At 42.4% G+C, this 14,335-nt stretch overlaps 1 protein-coding gene across 1 annotated transcript in view; it reads right to left on the reverse strand.

The window, feature by feature from the left end:
- Positions 1–7,923: 7,923 nt before the first annotated feature.
- Positions 7,924–14,335, reverse strand: part of NT5E (5'-nucleotidase ecto) — a 45,237-nt gene continuing 38,825 nt past the window's right edge. Inside the window, exons 8-9 of the mRNA XM_082855364.1 lie at positions 12,938–13,138; positions 7,924–9,952 (exon numbers count right to left, since the gene is read on the reverse strand). Coding sequence (XP_082711490.1) covers positions 9,789–9,952; positions 12,938–13,138 — 365 coding nt within the window. The 3' untranslated portion in view covers positions 7,924–9,788. The remainder of the gene's footprint in view (positions 9,953–12,937; positions 13,139–14,335) is intronic.

The following is a 14,335-nucleotide window of genomic DNA, read 5'->3' on the forward strand; positions in this document are numbered from 1 at the left end:
CTATAGCAGTGAGTGAGCTCTATTTAAAGAAAATGTGCTGTATAAAAATCTACAAATACAAAATCATTCGCTATGTAAAAGGGAAAGGAACTAGATGCATTCTCTGTTGGCCAGGCATTTTATATCACATTTCACCGTCCAATAACTGTGAGATGGTATTATTCCTGTTTTATAGATGAGGATAATGAAGCCAGAGAGAACGGTAAAGTTGGAATTCAAACTTAGGTCTGTCTCTAGTCTTCGTGTTCTTGTCATTGTTGACCCATGAAAGGAGCCTTTATTTCCAAAAGCGGTCACTCTGGATCCCTTTAAAAAGTAAGTTCCCCTGGTGCCTTTCAAATATTTTACTTTGCACATTCCTTTCTATCCATCTCTATGTGTGTCTTGTAGTGCATGAGTTTCACATTTTGAAATGTGTTTATTAGAAATAACTCTCTGTTTCTGGTTGGGGGATAAAATGAAATTAAATAGATGGGAAGATACTTTGAAATTTATAAAGGACATTATAAGTTTGTGCTGTAAGTGTAATCATTTAGCTGTAGATAGCAGAAAATTCTGAGAAATGGTTGAAAGAAAGCAAACATATTTATTGCCTTCCTAAAAACTGTTAGATTTTACAATAAAAAATCAGAAGTCTAATCTGCCACTGTTCTTTGCAGACTGTATAATGATATATATACAAGTTGTAACTTCAGATATGGTCAACATTAGAATAAAAATGACCGACTGACTAAATGAATGAGCAAACATCTTGCTAGTCTACTCCACTTCCATTTCAAAGACTATGTTGTCTTTTATGTATCCAGTAGTGTCTTCAGTGTTGCTAGATACGTAAGGAGAAATCCTTAACCTGAGGCCTATGGCCCCTAGAAGATCGTCAAATCCAGTGAAAAATGTTTTTTGTATTTCACTATTTTTTGTTAATTTGATGTTTATGATTTTTTTCTATCAAATTATATTAAAGTATTATTCCAAGTAAGGGATGTGGCTGTATTCCAGTAAAACCTTACTTACATAAAGCAGTGGCAGGCAGGATTTGGCCCTTGGGCTGTAGTTTGCTAATTCCTGATGTGGAAGAACGAAAGCAAGGAGGGAAAAGGGATGCTCTTAGAAAACTTGTAATCACCTTCATATTAGGGAGTGGCAGGGGGGAGACTACAAAATTTACTCTTTGGAGAAAGGCACCTGTCCTTCTTGGGGAAGACTTAATTGGCCTTTTGGTTGCAGAGGGGTTAAAGAAGAGTCTAACTGCTCTGCATAATGAAAAGGGTGTTTAGGTAGAGAAGTTATTTTCTTAATTGCTTACTTTCTCTGGAGGGGCTGATACCAGAGAAAAAGGACTGTGTGGCTTTTGGACTGAGTCAGGAGGGTGGCAGAGAGGCAGGAGAGAAGGAATCATGCACGATTTGTTCACCTTATTCTACACGTGTGTATTGAGTCCTCACTATCTGCCAGGCAGTTTTAGATGCCAGGGATATATTTGTGCATTTCTAAGCTTACATTCGAACCCAGGGAGACAGACAATATAAATAAGAAAATAGTATATAGTATGTTAGAAAGTAACAAGTGCTCAGAAGAAAAATACACTGAAAAGGAAAATAAAATGGTATGGGTGGAGGTGTGCAGTTTAAAATAATGTGTCCAGGACATTGTAGAAAAGACCGGAAGGAGGTGAGATATCAAGCCATGCAAATATTTTGGAGCCCATATTCCAAATATTTGGAAATAGCAAGTGCGAAGGTTTGAGTGGGAGTGTGCCTGTTTTGTAGAAAGAGTAGCAAGGAGATCAGTGTGGCTACATCATGGTGAGTGAGGGGAGATAATGTCAGAGAAATGACGGGAGACAAGATCACAAAGGGCCTTGGAAGCCATTGTGATAACTCCCTTTTACCTGGTGTATGATGGAAAGATTTTGAGCAGGCCAGCAGCTATATTGTGATAGAATTACTTTGGTTACTGCATTGGGAGTGTTGAGAACAGACTAAAGAGTAAAAGTAGAGACAAGGAGCTCATTTAGCAGGCTGCTGAGGTAATTCAGTTGAAATGACAGTCATTTGGATCAGGGCAGTACTTGTGGAGTTTTTGTGAAGTTGAGGTCTTCTGTTTTTAAGTTGGGCAACAGAATTTCCTGATGGACAGGTTGTGAGTTTGAGAAAAACGGAGCAGCCAAGGATGACCCCAAGGTTCTGCCTGAGCAATAGGAACGATGAAGGGCCTATTAAATGAGCTGAGGGAGATTGTGACTGGCACGTGTTTTGAGGGGAAGATCAGGAATTCATTTTTGGACACGTAAAGTTTGGGGGGGCCTATTAACCATCTTAAATAGAGATGCCAAGTAGGCAGTTGTATTTATGAGTCTGGAGTCCATGGGAGGGGTTATAAATTTGAGAGTCACCAGGATCAAGATGTAAAACTGGATGACAGCACCGAGAGGTGAAGTGTAAACAGAAGAGAGAAGCAGTCCAAGGACCGTGCCCTGGGGCTCTCCAGTGCTTAACACTAAGGGAGCTGAGAAGGAGCCCCAGGAAGGACTCCCAAGTGATGGGTTTGTGGATGCTTTTTAGGAGCATTGATATCTCACACTGAGCTGTAAGTTTTCTTCTTCATTGTAACTCCCTCCATTTATGCCCACTTAACACTTCAACATTATGCTAGCCGCTCTTGGGAGTGGAGGGAGTACTGTATCCATATTTGGGGACGATGCCTGGCGGAGAAAATGGGTACGGCCTGGAGACTTAAGTTTTTAAAAGTGGCTCAAATGTCTGAAAAAATGGGTGACATTGAAATTTCTTTATAAGGAAATGTGTTTTAGGTAATTTTCTAAAGTTTGTCAGATCCATTTTCGTCATACAAGAATGAAAACTGCATAATTTTCCCTGAGGAATTTTATTCATGTTACTTAATGTTGGAACTGTGCTTCCTATTTAACTTCCCTCCCTCCTCACCGCACACACAGGTGCTCAGGGGAACTTTCTGACATTTTCTCCTAGTGTGGGCTAGTTTAATCTCTTGATTGTAAGTGATGGAACTGAACTTTGCTTTAGAGAAAGAAAAGAGGAATAACATATTTTTTCATGTAACCCAACTACAGAAAGGCAATAATGGAGTTGTCCTCAGTATGACTTACCCAGCACTTGAATAGTGTCAGGACTCTCTGTGGACATATGTCCATTTCTTGTCTCAGCTTCTGTCCTGTTAACTGTTATTCTTGTGGATGCCTTCATGGGAGAGGACGGTTAAACAAACTGTGGAATCGCGTGATGATACAGAGGGGCAAAGAGGGAGCTTGTCTCTCTCTACATCTATACCCATATAAAACCTTGTGGAAGGATTCTTATTGTCTTGGCTTGCCTCTTAATTCAGACCAAGATGATCAGGCACTATAACTGTGAGGCCTAGGTCATGTGCTTCCACCAGAGCTAAGAGATTGCTTCTGTAATTAACTGTCCCACCAGAACTACCTGGGATTGAAGAGGTTCAGTGTCTCCCCAAAATGGGGGCTCTTTCCAGGAGTGGGAAGAGATGCTAGATTGGCAAATACGTGCATGTGTTTCTGTTTTCAGATGTTAATTTTGGCTGTCACTTCCACTCAGCTGTGAACAGTCCAAGTGCCAGGATGTGTCTTTCTCACCCCTGTATCACCTGTGCATAGTCCAGCAGCACCTGGCACTAAGAAGGTGATGGGCACAAAAAGACTAGGTGAGTTGAGGTGGAATGTACGTGCAGGGAGTTAAGAGGCAGGGGTGTGGCCTGTGATCCAGGTCCCTCACCTCTCTTATGACTGTTGCCAGAGTGAAAGACATATTAAGACCAGGGCACAGGCCTCTCTGTGATCCTGAACCAGTGCTGCAGGTAAGGTGATCATGTCAGCTAACCTCAGGACACTGGTGACTCATGTGCACACTCACAGATTTCTGAATCAGATACAAGGCATTTCAGGAGAAGGAGGAAGCAGAGAGAGGTGTTGGAAAGAAAGGGAAAGGGGCTGCTATAGAGGTCTAACTGCTGAGAAGTTATAAGGGAGCACGAAGACTGATATTGATTTTTTTCCCCAAATAGCCACAAAAACAAGAAAAGTTACACTGAATGCGGCCAAAGTATTGAATAATTGAAGGACATTAAGTATATAAGAGATAGAGCTGTGTGGACACTGACAGATACACTTAAGTTGAGGACGCCGGTGAGCTGAGCACCAGAGGGAGGGAGAATAGCCCTGCTGAAGCATTGCATTCTATTGAACTGCACCAAGTGCTCACTCTTTCAATTTTCGTTTTTTTTGGCCACACCATGCAGCTTGCAGGATCTTAGTTCCCTGACCAGGGATTGAACCCGGGCCCCGCCAGTGAGAGTGCTGAGACCTAACCACTGGAGCACCAGGGACTTCCCTCAATTTTCTATATTGATGAAAAGTTTAAAGATGTTCATGCGGTCTTAAATAGATTAATGATCTTTTGTAAATGATGTGGACTTGTGTTAATTTTTTTTTCTTTTTTTAAAGAAATTTATTTATTTATTTTTGGCTGCGTTGGATCTTCGTTGCTGTGTGGGTTTTCTCTAGTTGCGGTGAGTGGAGGCTACTCTTCGTTGCAGTGTGCGGCTTCTCATTGCGGTGGCTTCTCTTGTTGCGGAGCATGGGCTCTAGGCTCACGGGCTTCAGTAGTTGTGGCATGTGGGCTCAGTGGTTGTGGCTCACAGGCTCTAGAGTGCAGGCTCAGTAGTTGTGGTGCACGGGCTTAGTTGCTCCGTGGCATGTGGGATCTTCCCGGACCAGGGCTCAAACCCATGTCCCCTGTATTGGCAGGCGGATTCTTAACCACTGCGCCACCAGGGAAGCCCTTGTGTTAATTTTTACAGTCTATTAATATTTCTAATAGTTGTACACTCTCCTCCCTCTGTTAAGGGACCTCTGGCATTAAGCTGTGGCTGGTATCTAGAGGAGATTAGCAGTTGTCTCAGCTCTGGGATTGAGCCCACTGGTGTCTCTTGATCTAGATTTGAAGGGGATGACTAGTAATTTATTACAGTGAATAATATTTAAAATACTTAAGTCAATGTGTGATTTATTTTTTCTATTTATATTTTAAATGTGAATTGTATTGGCTTCCTCATTAGCCCTGTAATGCTACTCCCATTCACTTGCATTGTGGGCTTTCTTGAATGGGTTAGGGAGGGGCAGATAAAGCAGTGATCAGATAGTCAAGGAGCCAGCAGCCTCCTTATCTGTGGTGTCATTCTAGAGAACAGTAATGACCGAGGTTACCTTACTAGTTTGTTCATTATGTCTTGTTCTACAGTAGTGTCTGGGATCTCTTGTTTTATAGTCCCATCTTCTCTTTCCACTTTTACTCAAAGATAGATACTCAGTAAGGAATAAGGCGAGGCTACGTGAAGAAAACTTGAGCAGGATAATGATACACCTGTGTGGTAGATGAGCAGGAATGATGCTATATGCATTTCTTAGTTATGACACAAGAGTTATCACAAAATCAGTTTCACACATGATAAATTAGTGAAATTTTTAGGAATGCTATATAAATGTAAACATATAAAGTCAATACATTGTGATTTTACCAGAAAGATAAGACTTGTTTATTTTTTAAGTGTATGCATTTCCTTTCTTCATCTGCAGAGTATAGATCTGAAAAAAAGTCAACACCAAATTAAAAACTCAAGCTCAATTAGAAATTTGATTAGCCATATTTATTTTTTCTTTATAAAAAAATATATATCTTAGGGACTGATTTCATTACTAATATGCTTATTATTTAATGATTAAAGTACCAGAAAAAGTTTAGTGTTGTTTACTTTTAGAGTGATTTTGGCTTTCATAAAAATCTGGATTTCATACATGTGAATGTACATTGTTGGAGTGGAAGTTAAGAACTCAACATAGTTTTCAAGACACACTCAGAAGGTAGTGTTTTTATTTTTAACATCATTTCATATATATTTGTTGTACTAGGAGATTCTCAGAGTACTCACAGGGGCCACTTCTCACTTTTGATTGTCCGGAAGTGGAACATCTTTATTTGGAGGAATTCCAAGGTAATTGGGGGAGGGGGCGTTGAAGGAAGCCAAAAGGCTGGAGCTGAGTCCTCACTCAGCCTTCTTTTATCTTTATGAAAGACAGCTTGGGCCTGAACCAGGCTCAGCTTGTTATTTGCTCCCATCTGAATGGAGGCACCAGGCAGCCAGTGGCCCTGGCAGGTGTAGCTGTGGTGGAGGTGAACCCAGCAGCACCAGGCTGGTGTATGAAGGCTGTTCCCGTGGCAGGGTTTTAGCCATGCCTCACTTTCCTCGCTCTCCATTTCTAGGCCTGGCTCTCCAAGCTTCCGGATGATTCTGAGGACTAGCTAATATTCTTCTGGTATGTCTCTGCTGATAGACTTGTTGTTTTTGCAACCAAAAATCCCAGTGAATAGTGAGTCTATAATTTCCATTGTTGCTTTTATTTTATTATTATTTTTGAAGTTTTTCAGTTTTATTTATTAATTTACTTTGGCTGCACCACACGGCTTGTGGGATTTTAGTTCCCCGACCAGTGATCGAACCCGGGTCCACGGCAATGAAAGCCCGAGTCTTAACTGCTGGACCATCAGTGAGTTCCCTCCGTTGTTGCTTTTAATATGCCAGTATCCATGTCATAGGTCAGAGTTAAATTGTCTTCATACCCTAACTAGCTTACTTGTTAACCGAATATTTTCATCAAGTATTTCATTCAGGTTCTTAGAGGGCTCAGTACGCGTTCCTAGAGATTGGAGATCTCCCAGCTTGTTATAAAAGTTTAAAGCTCCTGCTTTTGACTGCATTAGTTAGGAAAACTCGTTCCTTTTGATTTGCTTGGGTTGAGCCAAATCAGCTTCTAAAATGTGTCCTATTTTACCAGCACAAAAATAACATTAATTGTAACCCTTCATTTGTAAGGTTGCCTCAGGGCTGCCCCGGCTGATTACGTAGATCACCTAGGGGACGGTATGCGTTGAATTGTGTCCCCTGAAAAGATGCTGAGGTCTCGTGGCAGGACTTTAGTCCCAACCCCGTGTACCCGTGAATGTGAGCTTATTTAGAAATAGGGATTTTGCACATGATTAAAACGAAGTCCTTAGAGTGGGCCTGATCCAGCATGACTATGACTTTATACAGCATAAGGGGAAATTTGGACCCAGACAGACATGTACAGAGGGAAAAGGATGTAAAAGCCTGGGGAGAATACCATCTATAAGGCAAGGAATATCTGAGGCTAGCTAACCAGAGCTGGGAAGAGGCCTGGAACAGATTCTCCCTCCCAACCCTCAGAAGGAACTAACCGTGCCAAATTGATCGTAGACTTTTAGCCTCCAGACGGTGAGATGATGAATTTCTGTTGTTTAAGCCACCCAGTTTGTGGTACTTCGTTACAGCAGGCCCAGGAAACTAAATCAGAGGCCGTTACTAATTTAGGCAAGCCTAGTCATGTATCCACAGGGCTACATACTCTCTGAGGGCACTTACTCTGCTGAAAACTGCTGAGGGCAGCTCTGCCACCAACTGCATTTAATGTGTCTGATCACGGTGTACCAGCTGGTCTGCTTTGTCTTCAGCATTAATTGAGGAAAATTCTTGACGTACAACCAGTTCAGATAAGTTAATTAAAATCCCTAACACTGTATGACTTGAACATTTTTATTTTTAGGAAACCACTATTGGTCTTAAATTCTGTACATAAAAACCGTAAAATTTAGTAGTCTTACTTAAAATATCCTTTATTTACTGTTCTTTCCTACCTAAAGACTGCATGTATTTTTCTTGTTTTGGGGGTAAGAAGGGGGATAGGGAGTGTTAGTAGATGGCAGGGGCTGATAATCAAGGGAAGTGATACCAGTGATGAACTGGCAAAGAGTTTTCCATCAGTCATATTGTCTTGGGTTGTAGGTGTTTGCTTGAGAGAAGTAACTACCAGAGACAAGGAGTATATCTTCAATTTTATTGTTTGGAACCTACAATTGCAAAGTGTTTTCAGGTCATTTCTTAAACCACTGAATAATACATGTACACATATTTAGAAAACTTACAAAATGTTTTTTAAAAATTTGTGCTCCAATAGGATTTACCCTATTTTACAGGCCAAGCATAAGAAAATACACCCCGAATGCAATCTTATTGACATTTTCCTCTTACAGTCTATGGACATTTGGTTATTTAGGGCCAGTCTGTATATGCATAGAACCTAGGGCATTATTTTACTGCAACATTTACAAAGAGGTTGTGAAATTTAAAAGTATGTTTTGTATCAAGAATACCTAATAATTGTAAACATCAAGAAACATTCTCACTCTTCCATCCTTTAGCTGCTGTTCACTGACTCTGTGTAGGGTGAGGGCTCCCACTTCTTACTGAATCATTTCTACGGTAAGGAGCAGGCTCACGTGGTCCCCCCACCCCCTTAAGCAAGTATTTGTTCCTTGTGCAAAAATCATTCATTTCGTCGGTCTGGGTATTTCCTGAGCACCCGCTTAGAGGGGCACTCTCTCAGGCAGGAGTTCTCATATCTGTGCCTGAGAATGACTGAGAGTGACTGTTCAGATTTGGAGGCAGAGCTGACTTTAGATTTAGGTATACCACTTAAAAAAAATCAACCTTGGCTCCGCTCTGGATTTCCCATAACTGGGGGAGGGGGCGGAGTGTGTGTGTGTGAGACTAGAATCAGTGCTGGCATCTTGCTGGGGAGAGACAGGTGCAGGTTTAGAGCTACACCTTCTCTAAGAAGGTTCTCTTCTCATGACACCTTCCCATTAGGAAGAAGGAAGAAAGAAGCAGAGGGAGAACTGATAGAATCTCATAAAATTATTAGTAGCTAACGCCGTGTGTCAGGCACTCTGCTGCTACTCCTTAGCAAATACGTATTTAACAAGTGTAAATGGCCTTTAGCTCTGACTCTTCTATAATGTTAAGTTGGTCCTGGGCATCCTGGTCTTTCCTTCCCTTTCTCCCTGCCCCCTGACTGCGTTCTGCAGCTCCTGGCCTTTCCCATTATCTGCTGCACCTCTTGTCCCAGCTCCTCAAAGGCACATGGTGGTGCAGGAGAGAACGCCACCCTGTGTTTAGTCCGTTAAACTCCCTATAACAACACGCGCTGAAAAGGAAAAAACAGACCAGAAATAAAGCAGACTTGTTCTACATGAGTCTGGGGCTACGGATAGTTAAAAAGAGAGGAGACCATTAAGTATCTTCCTGAACAGTTAACTGGATATAATTGAAGGAGTGCGGGACTGAGGTCAGAAGGCCCAGGTGCAGGTCTGGGATCTGTCACTTTTAGCTATATGGCCTTAAACATGTCAATTCTTCCTGAGCTTTAGTTCCCTCATCTGTCAAATGGGAAAAACAATACCTGTCTTGCCTACCAGCGAAAGTTATGGGCATCAAATAAGATAGTGTGCTTAAAACTCCCTTGTAAATGATAAAGTTCTATGTAAACATAAGTTGTTTGGTGGATTAGAATGAATATAAAGGAGAAAAATGATGTGTATGTTTTAAAATTGTTTATAAAGTTTTATTAAAATTTGCATATGTAAACTAAAGATGGTTGGCCTTCTCCTCATGGGGCCCCTTTTCATTTCTTTTCTTGTGTGTTCGTTAAGTTGCTGATCCTGAGTGATGATGTCAGTGTCTTCATTTACAACCCTCTAAGCTCAGCTTCTAGGAGACTGCAAGGATGGTCCGCACCATCACAAAGCCAGTTCCTAAAAGGTAGACTTGAATCTCACTTGAGAAAAAAATACAGTTCCATTAATGGCAAGGAGAATTTTTGGCTATTGGTATAAAACTATGATCACTGCCAAAACTGAAAGAAGTATTAGAGAAAAACTTCCATGGCAATGACTTCCTGCAGAAAACTGGATCCGACCTTCAACTGCTGGATAAATTACTCTCATTTTTGAGATGTATGCGGAAACCACGTTGATATCTTGGTCACCTAGAAAAATACATACATTATTTTAACTACAGAAAAAATAATTATCAATTAACAGTAAGAAGGGGAAAGCCAATGTACTTCTCGAAAGTCCTTTGTAATTAGATATAAGAGGGAAGATATTCCTTTCATAAGCAGGGATAAAGTGTCACAGAAGACAAGAACAATGGCGATCACAAGTGCAAAGAATCTGATTGCTTTTTCATGTTCCAGATGTGAAATGTGCCCATTGTCCAATATTGGATAATTGGGGGGAATAAATTGTCTAAGCTCTGAGATGACTCAATATAGAGGCTCTTGTCATCAATGCCTCTGAACCACTCCGGACTGAGGGCATTAGGGAACTGGGTCAATATCAGTTAGCTGAGACATAAAAGTGGCTTGTTTTTTTTGGCTTGCCTGCTCAGGAATCATTTTCACGTAACTGATGCTGAGGCAATGGAGTCTTCACTTGCAAAAGAGAGGAGAACCGACAAATACTAATCGCCTGTAACTACAACAAACCCCTAGGGACCTGACAGACTTTTATTTAAAAAATGCCACACTACAGGGCTTCCCTGGTGGTGCAGTGGTTGAGAGTCTGCCTGCCGATGCAAGGGACATGGGTTCGTGCCCCGGTCTGGGAGGATCCCACGTGCCGCGGAGCGGCTGGGCCCGTGAGCCATGGCCGCTGAGCCTGCACCTCCGGAGCCTGTGCTCTGCAACGGGAGAGGCCACAGCAGTGAGAGGCCCGCGTACCGCCAAAAAAAAAAAAAAAAAAAAGGCCACACTACAAATCATATATCTGATAGGGCAGTTAATATCAAAAGTATATAAAGAATGTATACAACTCAAATACAGGTGACCAACAAGCACATGGAAAGATGCTCAACATCACTAATCATCAGGGAAATGCAGATAAAACCACAATGAGATATCACGTCACGCCTGTTACAACGACTGTTATCAAAATGACAAGAAATAAGTGTTGGTGAGGATGTGGGGAAAAGGAACTCTAGTGCATCGTGTGCAGAAATGTAAATTTGTGCAGCCACTATAGAAAATAGTAGGAGGCTCCTCAAGACATTAAAAATAGAACTACCATATGATCCAGCAATTCCCCTCCTAGGTATTTATCTAAATAAAATGAAAATAGTAATTTGAAAAGATATATGCCCCCCCCCCGCCATGATCATTGCAGCATTATTTACAATAGCCAAGATAAGGAAATGAGTGTCCATCAGTGGAAGAATGGATAAAGAAGATGTGATATATATATATACACACACACACACACACACACAATGGAATACTCTTCAGCCATAAAAAAAATGGCCTCTTGCCATTTGCAACAACAGGGATGGACCTTGGGGACATTATGCTAAGTGAAATAATTCAGAGAAAGGAATACCATATGATCTCATTTATGTGGAATTCAACAATAAAAGCAAGCTCAGATACAGAGAACGGACTGGTGGTTGCCAGAGGTGGGGGGAGTCAGGGGTGGGTGAGGATGCACAATGGGTGAAAGGGGTCAAAAGTTATTACAGACTTCCAGTTATTAAAAAAAATAAGCCCTGGGGATGTAATGTACAGCATAGTGAATATAGTTACTAATACTGTATTGCATATTTGAAAGATGCTACGAGGGTACATCTTAAATATCCTTATTACAAGAAAAAAAAATTTTTGTGTGTGATTATGTGAGGTGACAGATGTTAACTAGACTTATTGTGGTGAGCATTTCGCAATGTATACAAATGTCGAATCATTATGTTGTACACCTGAAACTAATATAATGTTATATGTCAATTATACCTCAATAAAAACAATATATTACTATCAATATAATACTTAAAAAAGAACTCTTCTCTCTGCAGTGGTTCTCACCCCTGGGTGTACATCAGAATCACTGGAAGAGACTTTTGCCCCACCCAGGTAAATCAGAATCTCTTAAAAGTTGGGACCAGTGCATTGGTATTTAATTTAAAATGCTCCCCAAGTGATTCTAATGAAGAGCCAGGGTTGAGAAGCCTTAGGGCCAAGGCTTCCTCAGCCTTCTTCTATGTAAGGTCCTTCTCTCCAGCACCTGTCAGTCTGGCCTTGGGTGATGCACAGTCATCAACTTCTTTGTTTCATGCAGGGCTCGAGAGGACACCTTTTAAGCCTGCCTTTCCATTTCCTATCATGGGATGGGTGGAAGTGCCTGGCAGCTTTCCTCCCAGGAAGGGCTGTCTCCTTTGCCCTGGATCTGTCCTTCACCCTCCTTGGGATACACAGCGAAAATGGCAGTCCCCTATGATAAGGCTGAAGAGGAACCTGGCTGAGCTCCTTGCTGGAGACAGATGCAGGGAAGCTGTGCACGTGTTTTGTAAACACACTAGTTTCTGCCCTGGAGAACAGGAAGGGGTAGTGTACTGGCAGTGGACTCTATGCATAGGAGGTGGTTCTCAGTTGGATTTTAAAATATGAGCAGGGGGTATCATGACCCTCACTGCTGCTGGAAATATCACCTGGGGTCAAGTGTGGTGGTTCCTATAATTTGCTCCAACCCACTGTGCAGAATGGGGCAGGGGACATATCCCATCCACGCCTACCTGACCTGTTTACACTAAAAGCTTCTTCAAGAAAGTTTAGATGATTTAATATAGTTTCCCACATCCAGCCTAAAGTTCTAGAAGTCTGGTTTTTCTATAAGTGCCACACTGATTGATATTTCACAATTTAAATAACTGGTTATACGTACTTAAAAGAGTTTTAAAACACATGTAAAAATGTTTTTCCCTGGGCTTGGGTGGATGGGTACGTGTGCTGGGGAGAGGCAGGGCAATATTCCCCCACGCCGTGCTGCTGTTTCCCAACAAACAAAGCAGGAAGTGGTCAGCAATGTGGGGAGGCATCTGGATTTCTGGCTTTGCCCTCCGAGCATTATGCGTAGCTCCCCTCTTGGGACCAGTTCTGTTCTCGGGTACCTCTGGGCTAGGGAGGGGTGGAGACACTTGTGCTTACCAGAGTCATGTTTTAACACTTCGTCTTTTATCATCCGGAATCCATCCCCACCCTTGGCAAGGAAGTTCGGGAGGATCACCTTGTACACCTCATCCATTTTGAGGGGCTCGTAACTGGGCACGCGACACTGGGTGCAAAGGACCTCTAATTTGACCACTCTTTCCCCGGGGTTTCGGGAAAGATCGTACACCACGTGAATTCCTAGAAAAGAAATGAGCCTGTATGTTTTCACTGGATCCAAAGGGAAATTTCTGTTTTCTAAGAAAGGGCCAAATCTGGAATTGGGGCACTGGGCTTAGTTTTCATTTAGTTTGAGCTTGAGTGAAATTTCAGCAAGAGAGCTGAGGTGACATTGCAGCTACCCTATCTGGTTAGGTTTGTCCTTGAGTCCTTCTGGGAGGTCTGAGAACCCCCGGGAGGAAAACTGGCTCTGGCCCAGAGTGGGCGAGAGGTGACTCTGCAGGGAGAAAACAGACCTTTTTAAAATCCTGAGTTAATTGGTCCAGCAACTCGGTTCAGTGGCTCTGGAAAATGAGGAACAGATGACAGGCACAGAACCTTGCACCATCTTGATGACTAAGAGATGTTAATAATTTGGGCTTGGGTGACTTTCACAAAACATACGACTACCCAGCACTGTGCTGGGGCACCAGAGCCCCGGTGTTCCCTCCACTCTGTCCTGGAAAACGCAGAATATCTGGGCTACTCCACAGGCAGCAGCCTGGACCCCACCACACTCTGCAGCCCCTCGATCCCAGCAGCGGAGCCCCTCGATCCCAGCAGCGGAGTGCCCTGCAGAGGGAAGACTTCACAAAGCAATCACAGCCCTCAGGTGCAGCCCGCTATCTACAGGCCGGAAACTCAGGCCAGAATGTGGAGTCAAACAAGATCATTCATATTAATTTAAAGTTGAATTCATTGGACTGTGGACTTAATTATTGACGAAAGCATTTCAGAAGTCCATGACAATTTGGGAAGCATTTGTTTTCCTTCCGTTTTCACTGCAATCCATGAGATAAGCAGGCCCATTTTCTCACTGTGCTCCTAGAGGCTGAGGGCTTGCCCCAGGTCCCGCTGGAACCAGAGCCAGGTTCCTATGTCTTGTCCAGACTGCCCCGCCCAGAAATCATCCTTGTTAATACTTATTGGACACTGCATTCCTTTGAACTTCTGTATGGTTCCAGGCACTCACAGAAAAAACAGACCAAAAAAAAATACTTCTCTGTTTTTTTACGAAGAATATTGAATGTTGAAGCAACTAAGATTTTAATAGAAACTAGACCTCAAGGCAGCTGACCTGCTTAGAGTTTGGGGGGCCAGCTCCTGCCGAGACCATCCGATGTCCAAATCAGACTTGGCAAATGGTGCTCATTTTCGGGGCCTTGGGGCTTTGACCCC

This window comes from Leucopleurus acutus, assembly GCF_964270905.1.
Source record: "Leucopleurus acutus genome assembly, chromosome: 15".
Lineage (NCBI taxonomy): Eukaryota > Metazoa > Chordata > Mammalia > Artiodactyla > Delphinidae > Leucopleurus > Leucopleurus acutus.